The sequence below is a fragment of the Hemicordylus capensis genome, chromosome 6 (genome assembly GCF_027244095.1).
Source record: "Hemicordylus capensis ecotype Gifberg chromosome 6, rHemCap1.1.pri, whole genome shotgun sequence".
Classification (NCBI taxonomy): domain Eukaryota; kingdom Metazoa; phylum Chordata; class Lepidosauria; order Squamata; family Cordylidae; genus Hemicordylus; species Hemicordylus capensis.
Window position 1 is genome coordinate 101,249,209 of NC_069662.1, and position 19,430 is coordinate 101,268,638.

The 19,430-nt window shown below is 43.0% G+C and overlaps 1 protein-coding gene across 3 annotated transcripts in view; it reads left to right on the forward strand.

The window, feature by feature from the left end:
- CPNE4 (copine 4) overlaps positions 1 to 19,430 on the forward strand; it is a 317,325-nt gene that overhangs the window by 277,166 nt on the left and 20,729 nt on the right. For all 3 annotated transcript variants that reach the window (XM_053263929.1, XM_053263931.1, XM_053263930.1), the window contains 3 exons: positions 358 to 444; positions 2,912 to 2,971; positions 11,108 to 11,241. In XM_053263929.1, coding sequence (XP_053119904.1) covers positions 358 to 444; positions 2,912 to 2,971; positions 11,108 to 11,241 — 281 coding nt within the window. The remainder of the gene's footprint in view (positions 1 to 357; positions 445 to 2,911; positions 2,972 to 11,107; positions 11,242 to 19,430) is intronic.

Consider the following 19,430-nt stretch of genomic DNA (forward strand, 5'->3'; position numbering starts at 1 on the left):
TTTGAGACTGTATAATATGTTGTGCAACAATTAGGTAGTGTAATGTGTTTTGCTAGAGATAGTGCAACATATTCTGCTAGACACAACATCTGTAAGCAATGAAGCAAAATAGTGTTATGCTAATACAGCACTAATCTGAATCCTGTTCAGTTTTTGCATATTAACAAAGGGATATTTGCACAAGGGGCTGCATTAGGGCTAATTTGCTCTTGATTGGCTGATGTTTAGGTGTTTTGAACTTTGGATTATTTTGTGTAGTTTTCATTTTCATCAGTAGAGAGCACATTATGTACCCTGAATGAATTATTCAGTTTCTTACATGAAATGGCTTTCATGCTGCGACTTGTGTTTTCACAGGTACAGTGGGAGTGCATAAACCCTAAGTACAAAGTAAAGAAGAAGAACTACAAGAACTCCGGCATAGTTATTCTTAACCTGTGCAAGGTACTGTCATTTGAGCAATGTTTCTATCATCAGAACTGGAAGTTGGAGGGAGGGGTTGATTCTGAGGAAACATGCATGAGGAAAGGGAATTAGACTCAACAATCCACTTTTATCTGGACTTTTCTATGAAAAAAATAATTGAAAAATCATAGAAATTAATTGTGAGGGATTCCCAATGGTCGCAGAACAGATGGTGCTAATGCAAGGTGATCAACAGTTCCATTGGGATGACAGTTGGTGCTCAGAAGTGTTGATCCCTGCAGACTGGGTCTGTTCCTGGTGTGTATGCAAATGTTTATATTTGCTTACTGAAATTCGCTTAAGTGTGTTACTGCTTTCTTAATTCATGGCACATGAACAAAACACATTTAGAAATTAATCAGCAATTGTGCATGTCATCCTGTTTGTCAGGATGCTTTAAGATTACACCAAGAACTAAACTGCAAGACATGGTTGAAACAGACGAGCCTTTGGTTATTTGGTGTGAGATATACCATGATATTCTCCTAACAGGGGTGGAGCTACCATTGTGTGAACGGCTTCAAAGAACCCAGGCCGCCAATGGGAAGGGCCGCCAAAGACCCCCTGTCCACTGCCCGGGCTCCAGCAAGCCCCGAGCCAGCTCTGCCCTGTCATTTCAGGCAGTGCTTACAATTTCCCTCCAGCTATTTTTATTTCTCTCCCTCGATGGAGGGAGAGAAAGGGTAATAGAGGCTTTCAGGCAGCAAATGCTGCCTGAAATGACAGGGCAGATCTGGCTGAGGGCTCGCTGGAGCCTGGGCAGGGCGAGGGGTTCCCCTCAGGGCTCTTACGGAACCTGAGCCACGCCCTGTGCACGTGATCTCATGCACACGGGACGTCGCTTGAGGGGTCGCCAGGTAGGCCAGACCCAGGCCACTGTTCGACTGGCTCCACACTGGCTCCTAAGCATGTTCCCGTTAAAAAAGCATGGAATCTGTCTAAAAGCTTCTTTCCCATTAATTTCAATGGGAATGCTTGTTGCAGGATAGTTCCCCAACAAACTGTATTCCTTATTCACTAGTTATGTCATTGCAGAAAGAGCCTAACACAGAGGTGCACCTAGGTAATTTTGGAGCCTGGACCTAATGGCTTTTGCAGCCTACCCCCCACCCCCAGTATTTTTAACACATTTTTAATGTGACCACACCACCCAGGGCAAACTATAAGAGATTTTTGAGCCCCCCAGGGGTGTGGAGGCCCTAGACTTCGGCCCGGAAGTCCAGGGGTAAGAGCGCCTCTGGCCCAACATGTCTCTGAGATTCAGTTTGTGTGAGACAAGAGTCTAGTGAAATACATTCATCTATAAACAGATTACAGGGCTGTTCTCATGACTGAAAGTAAAGTAGGAGATGTCTCTAACCTTAGTGCAGAAGCCAGGTGTGCTCCCAAGATTTGATTCAAGATAATATTGTGTTGATGGTGGGGGGCTTCCACTTGTCTCTCAAGCCCTTGCTGAGTAGGAGGATTTTTCCTCCTACCTCAATAAAAAGCCGGGGACAGAACCTCGGTCGGGCATGCTTGTCCTATCCAGCTGAGGTTTGACAGGCGGCAAGTTCCCAACCTTACTTTTATCTCGCACAAGATCAAATATCAAGAACATACCCAGATCCTGTGCTAAGGTTGGAGACATCTCTCACCATATTTTCGGCTGTGAGAATAGCCCCTACAGTTGATAGGGAAATGATTTTGTGTGAATAACTGTGAAACTGTATAATTTCATTTTAACTTGCAATAGTGTTTTGTTGTTGCTGCTACTGCTGCTGAGAATAAGAGGAATTTGCACTGAAAGCACAAGACAAAATAATCCCCAGTGCCCTTTGATTTCAGTGTGATTTTATACCTATTGACTTCCTCTGGAAAGTACAAGATGCAGGGCTGTAGGAAGGTTGGTGGCAGCCCCTGCTACCAGTGGCATCAGCCCCTGCTGTCAGTGTCACCTTTGCCCCCACACATACACATTTGCCCCCCATCACCTGCTCCCCTGTAGGCAGAACTTCCTGGTTTTGACCTGGTTATGCTCCATGCACTGGCGTCAGCATGTCGATGCAGCCATTCCCTTGTCCCTGTTTTATGTTATACTCAAATCTACCTGTACCAAACAGAGGAACTGAGAGACAGCTGGTGCGTCAATGTCAATGTTATGGTAGTGCTCAAGTTGGTTCCCAGTACATGCAGATGACATGTTCTTTTCCTAGCAGCCCCTGCTAGAAAATCAGTTCCATTACTGTCAGCAATGACTGAGATGAATGACATTCTCTCTCTTTCATACCACCACAACGTTTTAATGGGTGTGTGGGGGGTGGTATGTTATTTCCTCTGTTCAATGCTCTCTTAGTGTTGTCTTTAAAAATGCCTTCTTCAAAGGAGCACATTACCATGCAATGCATGAAGAAGTACTTAAGCACATGCCATTTTGATCTGAGTTTCCTAGCTCTCTTATTTCCAGATTCACAAGATGCATTCATTCTTAGACTACATCATGGGTGGCTGCCAAATACAGTTTACAGTAAGTGTTTTTGTTTGTTTGTTGTTGTTTTAAAGTGGGAAGCTTCATTCATTCATTCATTCATTCATTCAGTGTTTGATCTGTGGGCTGAATTAGACACAAACAATACAATTTTTTCCCATCCATCATGCTTCTCAGGCTATCCCTGTATTCATATGAGAGACTGAAACCATTTGTGTTTATCTTTGTTCATTCATCTGGCATGTTTTAAATGCTAGAACTTGCATTAATCATGGTTTTGCATAACCAAGATCTGATAGCATGCCAAAATTAATTTTGCTTCCAGTCGAAGTTTGCATTGACAGCAGGTAGTACATTTATGTAAGAAATGCTGGAATGTGCAATTGTGGCAGTCTTCATGTATTCTTCATTATTCAATGGTGTGCCGATAAAGGTTTATTCTTCACATATTTGGTTTACTATTTTATTTTTGTGAACACCATCTTTTTAGATCAGTCTGTAAATATTATTTCTCATTATTTCCATCCTCAGAGACTAGTAACCATTAGTCAGTCTTGAAAATGTAATAAATAGCAATATGTTCCTGCTTGTGTGTTTCTAATGCTTTCCTTGTGGACTCTCAGCAGAGAATGGCCCCAGTATAAAACATTTGGCCATGATGGGAAAGTATGTACTTTTCTTTCAAAGTACAAAGTTCTCCCCCCCACCCCATATTGTGGCATTTTCTTGGTAATATATGTCCTTGGAATTCCACTCCCACCAATCATCATGTTAGTTTGGGTTGTGGAATGGCATTTCTTGCCAGAAACTGCATTGGCTATATTGACTAGAAATCAGAGTTATAAATCAGATGTTCACAGACACCACAGCAAATGTAACACAAGTCCAACAAAGCAAGGGGAAGGATACCACATGGTGCCTTTTCAGCCAATCCAGCTCAGCTATATGAGGCAGCTTTATACTGAGTTAGACCATTGGCCCACCTAGCTCAGTATTGTCTACACTGGCCAGCAGCTGCTTTCCAGGGTTGCCGACTGGGGTTCTTCCCCACCACTACCTGGAGATACCAGGGATTGAACCAGGGACATTCTGCATGCAAAGCATTGTGCTCAAACACTGAGCTCAATCCTTCTTCGTCTGGTGCACACTTACTTGGGGCTAAGTCCTACTGAACTCAGTTGGACTGATTTCTGAATAAATATGCTTAAAATTATTTCTGTTGAAACCAATGGAACAAGATAGGCACAGTGAATTTTAATCCCATTGCTTTCAAACAGACTTAATCACAACTAACTTTAGCTGTATTGGGACCATCCTCTCTGCAAAAGCATAATTTTTAAAAAGCTCTATGGCATAAAAATTATTCACATGTTTCTTGATAGTGATTTTACACACACACACACACACACACCCCACAAGATTTGTGACAAAACCCAAATAAGAAAATAGGCACCATTTTGGGTGTGTGTGTGTGTGTGTGTGTGTGTGTGTGTGTAGTTCTTATAACAGATTAAGGACTATTTCTGAGAACACAGGTGCAGAATTCTGAAGTTACTCGTAACTCAACCCACTCTCTTTTTGTTTTCAATTTAATTATGTTTCCATTGAGTTCAAGCAGCGTGTAGACAATGAGATGCAGCTGTGATCTGAAAGGCCGTTTGATAGGGGAGGGAAGCTGAGATGCTAAGCATGGGTTTGTGAACAAAAAGCTGTGGTATGATGTACCTGCTAATTTGAAGAGCTAATGAGGGCTTTTGTAACATCATGCTGTGTGTGTTCTGAAGATGCTCTGCACATCCTTTGTAAGCACATCATTTTTGGCTAGAAAGAACATCTCTGATAAATAAAAGCAAGGTTTTGGTCCTTTCAACACCATTTTTAGAGAACCTATGATCATGCCATTTTCAGTATGTGATGTGAAAATAGCAAATATGGCCTCTACTAAGCAGTTTCCAAATTGACCACAGCATGGCAAACTCATATTGGCATTAGTGGCTAAGAAAAAAAATGAACTCATTGTTCACTCCACTGTTAGTGGGGTGGAATTTGTGCAGCAGACAGTAGCATAGCTCTCCTGAGTACAATAGAGATTTATGCTGGGGAAATGGAAGTTACTAATTTCGATCAAAGCGAAAGTGGGTCGTTCAAAAAGCTAGCATGTGAATATGGTTTTAGGTTGAAAATTATCTGGTGGGTTTTAATCAAGTCACCGATATTTGATGAGATATGACTTCAAGAGCAAGCAAGGGGAATTCCAGAAGATGTTGCTCCATGCAATCTAGTCCCAGGAAAAGGAGCCTCTACCTCATACCTTACTGATAAATGTGGCTGTTAAAACATAGGGGGCAGGTTCAGACTTCCTCTCCATGCAAGGAGGATGGGGCAGCAGCAAGAACGTGCCCTCCTCAACATCACTCAAGGACATGCCGACACAATCTCAGCCTGTCCTATAATTGTGTGTGAGGGTGTTTATCATTATCCCTCTACACACACTCCAAAACCTTGCAGGGTTTTGGAGCACATGTAGAGGATTGATTTGGATGATCACACCTCACATGTGATTACATGACATCCTAAGGTCACGTTGGCATGTCCTTGAGTGATGCCAGGACATGCGCATGATTGCTAGCTGAGCAAAGTGGCACCTTTTTAAATTGCCAATTCTTTTTATTTAGCAGGGAGAGACCAACTGGCCCTATCCATCCCCAGCACAGCATCCCACCAGTGGCTGTTGTTAGGGTCTATCTTGTGTTTCTTTTTTAGATTGTGAGCCCTTTGGGGACAGTGAGATATATACGTACGTGTGTGTGTGTGTGTGTGTGTGTGTGTGTGTGTGTGTGTGTGTGTGTTTGCGTGTGTGTGTGCGCGCGCGCCACTTTAGGAACTTTTGTTTAAAAGCAGTATATAAATATTTGTAGTATTCATATACTACAATACTACATACGACAATATTTATAGTATTCCACTGCCCCGTCTTGCTCACATGGAGAGGAGGATGTTCATCTGAACCCATCCAGAAACAACTTTCAAAGGAGACACTGGCAATCCTGATTTGCAAAGATCAATGTGTTCTCTGTCAATAAATCTTGTTTGTTTTCCTCAGTCAAAGTTGATTCCTAATTTAGCCAGTATTCTATATACTGGTTATTATCTAAATGAACTTTAAATGTCCCTGTGTAGCAGTATGTCATTGTGAAGATGTTAATAGTTTTAGTTTGGTGTATATCCATCTGTACCTCTTTTTAAATTGACATAGGTAAAGCTCTTCAGGCCTCTTTGCTAAATAAGATTACATTATGCAGCAGAAAGGAGGCTTAACATCATGTGGAGGGGGGGAAAGACTGCAAGGTGAATTGATCATTTTGTTGATAAGACCAATAGCACATGTTAACCTAGGTGAAGCAGAAGCTCTCAGCCAATCTGCAACATTTTTTTCCTCAGTTCAGGTACATTTTTGGAGTGGCACATTCCTCTACATGAGGAATTATATTATTGATTCAGTATGATTCCTGGTGTACTATATTGCCCTTCAGTTTGATTCTCTCTTCCTTTTCAGATGCCTATTTATAAAATTCTACCAAGCAGCAAAATCACAAGTCTTATAAAAGCCTCATGCTAGAGAACAGGAAATTTAACATTTGTGGATTTAGAGGCATTATATTACTTGATTCTGCATAGAGAATCTCTAGTTTAAAAAAATGTTTCAGTAAAGAGCAGAGTGCAAATTTGCAGGGAAAGATGGAATCATTCTCAAAAATATTCTGCTTTGATTTCTAAGGGGAAAAAAGATTGATGTAGTCTGCCTTTCTGCCCATCAAGGCCCTCCAGGCATCTCACAACATCAACCCATAAATAAAATGCCAGTTAGTAATAAGAATCCAAAATAAACTACACATTGGTCTCTCTCTCTGTAACTAGTTATTGGTGCTATTCAGACAACCAGGAGGACAGGCGGTGGTGGCGCCGTGGGGAAGAAAAGGCACCAACCTATCTTCCCCCAAACGGTTGCCATTGTATTCTTCAGCCACGTGCCCACACAATCTGTGCTACTCCGGGCAGCACGGATCTCCAGAGGCTGGCAACATGCACCATGCAATGAGCATGGTGCATGCAACGAATGTGCTGTAAGCAGCCTGAGCACACGCATGACCCCGGCACCAGGGTTAAGTGTGCGCTTACACCCTTTACCTCAGCTAAAGGCCAGCATAAAAAGTAGGGTTAGGTGTAGGGGTGTGCACGAGCATGCGCCCTGGTCATTTGCATGCTGACACTGATCGGGACTGAAGGCAGGAAGTGTCATGGGCATGCTGGAAGACTCTGAGGAGGAGCTGGAGATAGATACAGAGCTGACAGCAGAGGAGAGTGGGCAAGGACCAGAGATGGCAAAGGAGAGTGGGTCTGAAGCACAGGGAGTCGAGGATGAGTTAGAGCCGGGTGAGGCAGCTCTTGTGGAGGAGGCGCAATCAGTCTCAGCTCCAAGAGACAGCAAGAGCTAAGAAGATCCATGCGTATAACAACAGGCAAAGCTGCTGACTCAGCAACTCTTAATTAACAGCACGGGGTGGGGGGAGCTCCACCTATTTAAGACGCCTGTAACATGCCTTCCCTGCTGATAGCAACAACAGTTTCTTGCCTGCTGATCGGCTGTGTTCCTGTATTGCCTTGACCGTGTTTGGACCATTGGACTGTGTTGATCTTGCCTGTGGATTTCGCTTTGGACTCTGTTGGATTTTTGGACTGACTCGGACTGGACCTGGTTTGGAGAATTTATTCCTGTTGAATTTTGTTGTGCAGCTTCTGTACCTGTTGCGCTTCGTCTGGCTAGCCTGACAGATTTACGACAGGAACACTGCAGCCCTGCACGACTGTTTCTAAAACAAGTGCACGGTGGGGGGGGGGTGGCGGCAGGGAGGGGGTGAGCTGGTAAGGAGCTCCTTACCTGTGTGTTATAGGCAGCCCTCTGCTGCCCGTCATCAGGGGCATAACTACTATTAGGCAAGGGGAGGCGGCTGCCTGGGGGCCCCCATGGCTCGAGGGCCCCCCCAGAGGCAAGTCACATGAGGCAAGTCACATGACTATATATTGTGAAGTGTATGTATCAGCGAGGGGCCCATTTTAAAATTTTGTCTCTGGGCCCACTCCAGCCTTGCTACGCCCCTGCCCGTCATGCTGGCTCAAACGCCAGCATTCAAACAGATTTGGCACTCTGGAACAGGAGTACCGAACTTGTTCATGCATGTCCCTAGTTAGGTGGACAGTCAGCGCCAGGATCCACATGGTCCCAGTGCTGCACACAAGCAGCCTAAGCAAGGCTAGGCTGGGCTGCCCTAGCCTGGGATATTTTTACCAGCCTTTCAAAGGCATCAGTTAGAACTGACCTGGCTGGCTTCTCTAAGAACAGAATTCCAAAAGAAAGATGCCCCCACAGAAAGAGCTTGTAGTTGTCAACCTTGCCTCAGAATGCAAGGATATCCCAAGCAAGACCTCACCTGAAGATTGTAGAGTACCTTGGGATTAATATGAAAGAATATGCTTCCTTAAGATGCGTAAGGTCCAGAGTGTTGATGATTTAAAGGTCAAAACCAGTACCTTAAAATGTGCCCAGAAACAGCTGGTAACTAGTGGAGCTTTTTCTATACCTGAATAACATTCTTCCTGCTACTGATTCCAGTCACCAGCCAGGCAGCTGTATAATCTGGATCATCTCAATTTTCAGAGCTGTAATAGTTTTCTGTGGTTTGTAAATAATAGAGGCCATTGAGGCACCAAGGAAATGAACAGGAGCAAGTGCAATTTGTGGATAACTTTGATGGAGCATTTCTTGAAGGGAAAGCCAAGTATCTACAAACTGCACTTGCAACCTTTTATACTCACATCCACTAGTGGCACATAGCCATCTTGTTGTCACTTATAATCATCAGTTCTCTTCCTCTTGTTCCATTTTTATCAGCTGCAGAATGTTTGCTCTTAGTCCACAAATACATGATGGGGCTGTAGCTCAGTGGAAGAGCATCTGCTTTGCTTTCAGAAGGTCCCAGGTTCAGTCCCTGGCATCTCCAGGTAGGGCTGGGAAAGACTCCTGCCTGAACCCTTGACAATACTGAGCTACATGGACCAATGGTCTGACTCTCTGTATAAGGCAGCTTTCTATCTTCCTATGACTTTTTCTGCTATTGAACATCATTCCATTTTTATTTTTCCAGTTCATGTGATCATCTAGTTTATCATACATGTTTGTCTTGGTTCACCGAGGGGACTCGACGATGACACAGTCCAATTGTCAATTATCTAGAAAATATGAAAAACTTTTCAGAAAGAGAAAACATGAGTTCTAAAAAGTTAAGGAAAGCCTGTCTTACTGCCAGATGCCTCTTACTCCAAAAGAAAATTAGAGTGTGGTATACCAAAACCTATGCAAAGCTCAAATTTTTATTTTACCTCCTGGCTCACCTTCAAGCTCTCTCCCATCTGGGAAAGAAATGGGGAACAGTTAATTAGTTTATGAAATTATTTGGTTATGGAAAGTGCAGGACCAATGATTTTTTTTTAGAGTAATCATAATAAAGTTTAAACAGCATGAATGAAATGAGTGTAGACATCTGATACTGTCTGGAGTTTATATATATATATGGTGTGAAACATTTTAATTTTGCAGAGATTTTATACTAGACAGATGTGTGAACCTGAAAGCACCTGAATGTGGGAGATTAAATTACGCTCTGATTGCTTAGAATTTATAATTAGACCAATGAACATTATAATATAATTGGAAAAGACTGTGTTTCATTTGTTTTATTCTGGTAAGTTTTGTAGAAACAAAAAACAAATGAAATTTTATGCAAGTATATTCAGATTCGGTGGCATTTGCAGTTTCTCAGAGTAAAATAGCCAAGTGTGTTTTAGTGAACCTAGAAAGAGATTGTCACATGCCCTCTGTGTTTGGAGTAGAACTAAAGGAGGCAGTGTAGCTCAGTGGTCAAGAGCATATTTTGAATGCCAAAGGTACCAGGATGAATAGGGGTGGAGAGCCTGTCTTGTGGTAAGGAGCATGAATTGTTCCCTTTGCTAAGCAGGGTTGCCTTGGTTTGCATTTGGATGGATGACTACATGTGAGCACTGTCTGCTGTAAGATATTCCCCTTAGCAGATGAGGCCGTGGTAGAGCATCTGCTTGCATGCAGCAAGTCCCAGGTTCAATCCTTGTAATCTCCAGGTAGGAAAGTCTCCTGTCTGAACCATTGGAGAGCTGCTACCAGTCAGGGTAGGCAGTACTGAGCTAGATGGACCAATGGTCTGACTCAGTATAAGGCAGCTCCATATGCTCTCTCACAGCTCAGCCATGGATGCACTTATGGGTCCCTGAAGGAATCTTAAAGACCTAAAAGCCCCTTGATCAGCCTCTACAGTCCAGACTATAGCATTCCACAAGCAAAAAACAAAAACAGAAAGCCACTCCATTCGTGAGAAGCAAAGGAGTGTTGCCATCTTTCAGTCACAATTCTCCACTTGTCCAAAGGAAATGATGACCTACCTCTTAGCAGTATTTGAGGACGAATGTCACTTTTAAATAGTGGTGTTTTTGTATCGCTATGTATTTTGTTTTAGTAATGCGTGTTTCTGACTTATATTTGATCGGAATGTGGAATGCAATACATATTTTAAAGCCCTTTGCAGAGTTTTACTGATATATAATAACAAATGCAACCCTGTTGTTTACATCACATCACTTTTACTATGTGTAGCACATTATGAGGTGCTGAGTTGGTTTGGAAGTGCAACACATACCGCTGTATTGTGCAGTAGGCCATTGGGGCTCCCTGCCCCCCACCTCTCAATTTTTAGTGCTTATCACCATTCTAGTGGAGACATACACAAGGGTGTATGGCGTCCGTGTATGGCCCAAGACATTTTGCTGCCTGAGGCAAAGGACATTCTGACGCCCCTCCTGCCTGTGGGAGGGTGCTCAGCATTCTCAGGCCATGCTGTTAAGACTGCAGGAACCACATGCGAGAACTATATGCCAACAAGTCAGGCCCCTCCCTGCACCTGTCCTGGGCCCCTCCCAACACCAGCCCTTGAGGTGACTGCCTCAGCCTGCCTCATAGAAGGGGTGCCCCTGGGCACACTGAAGAGAAGGCACCTAGCACAACCTTTTATTCTCTCCTTTCTTTTCCAGGTAGCTATAGATTTCACAGCTTCTAACGGTGATCCCCGGAACAGCTGCTCACTCCACTACATCCACCCCTATCAGCCGAATGAATACTTGAAGGCACTGGTAGCTGTTGGGGAGATCTGCCAAGACTATGACAGGTGAAACAAAACCACATTTATTCCAGTGTAGTTTCTAGTTAGCATTCAAGTAATTTGATAATAACTGGTGGTTAAGTGCCAATGGCTTTAGTGCAACACTTTTGTCTGCTGCACTGAAAATCTCTGGGTTGCCACTTACTTACTTACTTACTTACGTATTACATTTCTATACTGCCCTCTCCATCCAAAGATGGGTCTTTCTTCTCTGTGCATAGGATTGTGCTGAAAGAGTTCTTGTTAAATAGCACTGTGTATGTGGTTTCAGATAACACTCTAAGTCTAAATAGGGCAGAGGCGTAACTAGGGAAAACGGCGCCCGGGGCAAGCACTGAAATGGCGCCCCCCCACCATGCCCCCCCTTAGGTTTTTCCTCACAAGCGCCCGCCGCCGCCGCCAAGCCAGGCCACTGACTGGCAGCCAGGCACCAGCAAAGCAATGGGGGGGGGCGCGCAGGTGGCGCAGAAGGGACCGCTCGTGGGGAAGGGGGCACCGACACGCTCCCTTGACTGCTGCAGCACTGCTGCACTGAGCAGGAAACATTTGTATTAACAAAAAATTTTAAAAAAATTTAAAAAAAATTGGTCATGGCGGTGCCCCCCACGTGACCAGAAAAGATGGCGCCCAGGGCACGTGCCCCCCCCTGTCCCCCTATAGTTACGCCTCTGAAATAGGGCCTGTTGAGGTATTGATTGTCAGCCTCAGACCTGCTAGTGAAGCAGCTTCATAAGTCCAGATTCCAACCCCAACTCCCACAGTCAGCCATTGCCTTGATGCTCCCAATGCATTCATCTGACGTCCAACCACTTCCGCCCTTGTCACTTCAACCCTTTAACTGTAATGTATTCACATGTGTGTTTAACTATCTGCCATGTGCATTTCTGTACAACAGTCAAATGTTCACACAGGGCCAGTTTAGATGATATTTCCTCCTTCCCCAAACTGGCCGATGCAATTAAGAAGGGGAATGCACCAAGAGTATTCCCATCCTAACGTCTCTCCTGGATGTCCTGATGTCCTCTATTCCCAACACATTCCTTTATCGCATGGAGGGGCAGTTGTCCAAACTACTGTTCCACATGTGACTCAAATATTCATTTAGACTAGTATTTGGGTTGCATATAGAGCAGCAGTTTGGACAACGCCACCACGTTCAATAAAGAAATGTACCAGGAGGATGTCAAGTTGGATATGCTCTCAGTATGGCCACCTCCTTAACTGCATGGGACTCCAGCAGCCCAAATGATTCAAACAATCTTTGATCGTTGTTAAGTGAATTAGCCTATTAGTCAAAGAATTCTGCTTTGACTATACAAAAGTGTTTTGCAGAACATAATGGGTTCACGGGCATAAACATAAAGTGTTTATGCCCGTGAAAACATAATGGGTTCAGATGAACATCCTCCTCACCTTCTAGCCTGGAATCTGGCACTCCACCACCACTCTGTCCGCTCCTGCCAAGACGGTTGCTGGCACTGGTGTGCAGATATTGGAGCACATGATGGTTTGGGAGAGGCTGGCTCTGTGGTGGTTTCAGGTTCAAAGGGTGCTGCCACCACGACCCCAAGATCCCTCTCTTGGTCAGTCACTGACAGCTGAGATCCCATCAGCGTAAACATGAAGTTGGGGTTTTTCATCCCAATGTGCATTACTTTACACTTGCAAACATTGAACCACATTTGCCATTTTTTCGCCCACTCACACAGTTTGGAGCGATCCTTTTGGGTGTCATCTTCAAATTTTGGCCACCTCACTGCTTACACCAACTTCTAGAGCATTATGACTAAATTAAAAGTCTGAGTACAGATCCCTGAGGGACGCCACTACTTACCTCCCTCCATTGTGAAAACTCCATTTATACCTACCTCTGTTTCCTGTCCTTCAACCAGTTACCAATCCACACATGTACTTGTCCCCTTATCCCGGACTGCTAAGTTTTTTCAAGTCTTTGATTATATGAGTGCACACAGCCTTCTCCCCCTCCATATAAGTGCATTGTGTGAACTGCCCCCACTGTGTGATTTAAATACTAATTTAATGAAACATTGAAATCATACATTGAGGACAGTTTGGATGGTCATTTGCTCCAACACAATTGTGCAAAGCCGAAGGGTATACTGGGAGGAGAAGCAGACATTTACTCTCATGCTCATCATATGGAGGGCAGGGCTGGTGGGCAGTATTATCTGAGCTAGCCCATTCTTTCACTTACTAGCCAGTCATTCTTTAAGCCAGATCTTATTGATTTGGGCTTCATGTTAACGAGATCCTTCTTTAATTAGCACAGCAGCCTCTACTAGATGTTTGTCATCTTTATCTGGATATCCTTTTTTGATGGAGAAGTGTTATTTTTCCCATGTGCTGCTCCTGATATAGTGTCTGTCATATATGGTACCATGAACATACAAAATATGAACTATCACACTGAGAGTGAGTGCCTTGTCCTCCTGATGCTAATTATGCCTTCTGGGTCATTTTTTAGGAGCTTACTGTTGTCTTCCATGTATTACACTATGGGGTGCAGTAATTAGCCTGCTTCAAAGGATTGTTATTTGCATGGTAATGACACTTTCTTTCAAAGGCAAGTGAAGGAGTTGAGTGGCACACTACTAGAACAGTAAAAATGGAACGTCTGCAAATTGGAATAAAACCTCTAGAGAACCAGTGATTATGTGTGTGCTAGCAAAGGGCCAGGATAAGAACTGATTACTGTTGAGTGCTTTGCTCCTTCTTTTGTCCAAAAAATCACATGGCACCATTTCTCATTATAGTAATAGGAATTGCATTTTCAGTCAATAGAGAAGTTATCAAGTTTAGAACTTAGAAAATAAAGAAGAATGCTTCCAGATGGGAAGAGAGTACAATGCATCCTGGGTAAATTTATCATAAAGAAGTATCCTGTGCCCTCATCAGTATGCATGTTCACAGGAAGCACTGTGCTTCCCTTTCTTTGCAATTTGCCAGGCAGTCTTATATTTCTCGCATCAACTAATCTTCTACCACCCACCCAATGTGTATAATAAGTTGTGGGGAAGAAAACAAAAATCTTAAAGAATATTGCTCATTATTAGCAACACTAATTTGTATTATTATTGTTATTATTATTATTATTTATATATAAAATGGCTGGGGGGAAAGAATTCATAAGTGTTCTCACTTTACAAAATGTGTGGATGCTGCTTTACTATGAAATAAAGCATGAGTGGAATGGTATCTTAACATGTGACCCTAATGCCAATGTATCAGTTTTATTTAAGTGTATTAAAACCAATAAAATAAATAAATAGTGTCATTTTAATATCCCACTGGTACACCATAATCCTATGCAGGATTATTTATTTATTTTATTTATTGAATTTATATACCACCTAACATTGAAATTCCTGGGCGGTGTACAGAATTAAAACATAATAAAATATAAAACATTTAAAATTCATAAAAAGATAAAAATCATAATCAATAAAAACACATTAAAATTTTTAAATGCTATGTGTACTCAGCATGTGCTTAAAATGCTGATGTGCCGAAATGATTCGGCTTCCTGGAGCCGAAATGTTTTGGTGTGGGGCAAAAGATTTCTTTAAAAGGAGGCAGGCAGGTCCTACCTGCCCCTCCTGTGAGAGCCTCCACTGCTCTGCACTGCCCCATTGTGGTGCTGTTCTAAGAGAAACATCCCTATGAAAGTGACAGCCCGTGCTGCAGTCTCCTTTAAAACGTCCCGCCATGCGAGGGATGCTGAGGGAAGCATCCCGCTGCCGCAGCAGGGTGTTTTAAAGGAGCCTGCAGTACATGCTGTTGCTTTCACAGGGATGTTTCTCTTAGAACAGCACTGAGGTGGGGCGAGGCAGCAGAGGCTTTCACAGGAGGGGCAGGTAGGACCTGCCTGCATCCTCTTAAGGGAACCCCGCCCTGCCCTCTGGGATGTGCCCGAAGTATTTTGGGCACATCCCTATTTAAAAGTAGGTGATCGGGTGGGGGGGGATCCAATGGGGTTTGGGGGGAAAGGTTAAAAATAAAACCACCCCCTTGCCCATTTATTTTGGGGGTTGGGTGGTAGGTAGCACCCATCATGCCATACACCCAATCTAGGACCTACTCATGGGGAATAATGGTATGATTCCCCATTGGGGTGATTCCTCATTGCTCACTATGGCCAAATAACTCAAATTGATTCGAGTTGATTCTTCAAAACAGCTGGCAATGGCTGCCCGTTTTGATTAATCAATTCAAGGATTCTTCTGTTCTAGTCGAGCTCAAATCAAATCACAAAATCCAATTCATGCACATCCCTAATTCCAATCACTGGTGTGTCTGTATTAGCAGTCACAGAATGTTAACGATCAGTGTTGCTAATGTGAGGGAAGCAAAAAACTAGAAGAGAATGTCACAGATGGCCAAAGGACAGGGGAGGCTGTGTGCTGTTACTAACAAAGGAATACAGAGAGGTGATGAGGGCTAAAGTTCATGCATTTATGCTGGCCTTGGGCCGAAATAAACAGATAAACAATAATAAAGTTCATGCATTGATTCAAAATGCTAGCTCTTATACCTATAAGTCCATAATGTATATATTATAGCAATAGCAATAGCACTTACATTTATATACCGCTCTATAGCCGGAGCTCTCTAAGCGGTTTACAATGATTTAGCATATTGCCCCCAGCATTCTGGGTACTCATTTTACCGACCTTGGAAGGATGGAAGGCTGAGTCAACCTTGAGGCCCTGGTCAGGATCGAACTTGTAACCTTCTGGTTACAGGGCAGCAGTTTTACCACTGCGCCACCAGGGGCTCATATTATTATCTATTATTATCTATTAAGAAAGCTTCAGGTTCTGGCGGCCCTGCCATTTGGATTGTGCCAGTTAACTTGGTTAGTGGAGTCAGACATCTTTATTCTGCTCTGGCCTTGATGCATTTCTTAAATCACTGTTTGCTTCATTTTTGTGCATAGCCCAGACATTTGAGAATATATTTGGTGTTTTTTCTCTTTTGCCAGAGTGTCTTATTTTAATACTAATCAGTGAAATTTATGGATATAGTATTTGGATTCAGCTTTGTTAGTTAATTCATTAGTAGATGCCTTCCAGTAGTTGGCTTCAGGGTGCGTGTATTCCCTATGTTCATTAATTATTCCTCTTGTAGGTAGCAGACTTGTGCTTCCTCCATGCACTTTAAGCTCAATTATAGATACACATTATCCATAGTCAGCAGATTCCACTTCCCTGAGGCACCTTAGGAGCAATTTTGTTGATTTTTTTCATATAAAACTGACAGAGCAGTAATTAAACTGGTGCATATATTTGAATCCCTGTGTTAAAACATTTATCATGTGATCTTGTTAAAACAAAAAACAAAAACCCTTCACCACACAGCAACTACCTCATGTTACTGCAGTTTTTCAGGACTCAGAGATGTATTTTAAGTATGTAAGGATGCATGTCAGCCTGCACATTTGAAATCTCCTCTGCCTGGTGTGGGTGCTCCTTGAAATGGACTGTCGTTGTTGGGGATTTGCTAATGTTTTAACCTTTCAAGGAAAGGGTAGATAGAGAGGAGTCAAAGAGCTGCATATATGGGTTGGTGGGAAATGTGGGGAGTGGCTGGCAGAATGTGCTCAGTGTTGTTTTTCTCTTTCGGAGCCGCAGGTAGCACAGCCAATGTAGCCACCTTTAGTTAAGGTCCTTTCTGGCCTAACCGGCTACCACCATCCTGCCGAAACCATCTGTACTCAGCATATGCTTACTTGCAAAGAGTGTTGGTATGGCTTGAGGCATGTGCTAGCTATGGAATTCTTGAGGAGTTAATGGAGAGGTCTGCTGGCTGCCAGATATTATTATTATTATTATTATTTCTTGTTTACAAAGTCAGACAGGTGTTATTGACTGGTTTGTTTTAACCAGACATCGAGTCCTTCCCAAGGACCTGGGATGGCTGAATTCTATTATCAATATTGTTGTTATTATTATAGATATCGTTGCAAAATATAGGCTGTTCCCAGTAAAGCTGTTTTTTGTAGTTGGCTGATGGTGATTTCTGTGGTCCCTATGGTGTTGAGGTGCTCTTCAAGATGTTTTGGAATTGCACCTAGGGCGCCAATTACTACTGGGATTATTTTGGTCTTCTTCTGCCACAGCCTTTCAATTTCAATTTGTAGATCTTGGTGTTATTTTTATTTTATTTTATTTTGCAAGGCTTGAGAGACCAGGTTGTCATGACTAATTAGCTGAACACCCTACTCACATATATATCTGTGACCAAGGTCACTATTATCTAGATCAGGGGTGGGTAGACTTCAGGCTTCCAGAACCTTTTTTAAATACCAGAGCCTTGGATCCTACCAGTACAAAATGGTGGCTTGAGGAGAGGGAGTGAGTCACAAAATGACTAGCATGTACAAAATGTGCATTAACAGAGTAGGGGAGTTTAACTTCGAACCCCCTGAATTCCCAGAGAATTTTGTAGTAGGACAGCAATGGAACAAAAGAGACTGCTTGGTAGTGGAAGAAACTGGAGAGAAATTACTGGGAAAGTTAAAGCAGCTATGAGAGAGGGATTTTAAAAGGTGCAGCCATGTCCTCCCTCAGCCAGACAATCAGGTCTGCAGTATTGCCTGGAAGGGGAGGGAGGGAGAAGCAAGCCCAAATGCCTGGAGAGCTACTTCGGACAAACCCAGGCTGAGATATTAAATCCCACCCCTGATCTAGACAAAGCCTATTATAACCTGTCAAGTCAAACACATGCCATTACATCTGTATGGAACTCCTCAAAAAGCTCTGCAAACCTATATTTGCTGCTCTCTGCAAAAAGAGCTAGAACATTGTCAGGCACCTATCAGACCACGAAACATGAATGATGAGCTGCATTTGGTTTGATGGTTGTAAGTTATACATACCTGATGTAAATGACAGATCACTTTATTAAAAATTCTGAAAGCCCCATTGACATGAATCAGACACCAGTTCCATTCCACCCTTGCTTCCCATAGCAACAGTGTTGTATTGACCAGTAGATGAAACCCTTGCTACCATATATTCTTATTTAACATCTTCCACAATAACAGGAAAAGGACCTGCTTCAAAATTAGCCCCATGGTATTCAGAAGAATTATGGGAGCTAAAGCGGCGAGGTAGACAACTAGAGTGCAAATGGAGACAGACTCTACTCAAATCCGACAGGTTACAACATAAAGCACATCTGAAGATCTATGCTCTGGCAATACGTGCGGCAAAGAAGCAATTATTTTCTGCTCGCATTGCAAGTGCAAGTTCACTTCCAATGGAGTTGTCTTGGGTAGTGAGAGGGCTAGTATGAGCCCCCTCCCCCTTGAATCCAAATTTGGAACCATCGGTTACCTGCTGTGGCGCTTTTAATTATTATTTTACAGACAAAACGTCTCTTATTTGGGCCAAACTGGATTCTACAATTAGGGCAGAGTCTGATATGGAGATATATAGCAACTCCTATTATGTTGTCAGACTGGATCACTTTCAGTTTGTGACCTCTCAGGATGTGGACAAGCTGTTTCAAACTGTGCGTCCTTCCACCTGCTCTTTTGACCCTTGCTCATCTTGGCTTATTTTATTTATTTTTATAATAAGGCAGTGGCCAGGGACGCTTTTTATCAGCTTTGGCTGATACGTCAGCTACACCCATTTCTGGAGGTAAATGACCTTAAAATGGTAGGACATATGCTGTGACCTCCTGGCTTAACTACTGTAATGCACTCTACATGGGGCTGCCTTTGAATGTAGCCCAGAAACTACAACTGCCACAGAATGCGACAGCCACACTGGTCTCTGGAACAACCCAAAGGGACCATATAACACCAATTTTATACTGGCTGCCGATACACTTCTGAGTAAAATACGACATGCTGGTTATTACCTATGAAGCTTTGATCCAGGGTACTAAAAAGAGTGTCTACTTTGTCATGAACCTTGCTACCTATTAAGATCATCTGGGGAGGTCCGGTTATGGTTGCCACTAGCTTGTTTGGTGGCAACTCAGGTCTGATCCTTCTCTGTGGCTGCCCCAGGGCTTTGGAATGCACTCCCTGTCAAAATAAGAGCTTCTCCATCTCTGATTGCTTTTTAAAAGACCCTTAAGACACACCTGTTTTCTCAGGCTTTTAATTAAAACTAATTTTAAATTGTTTAATTGTTTTACTTTGTGAAATTGTTTTCTTTTAT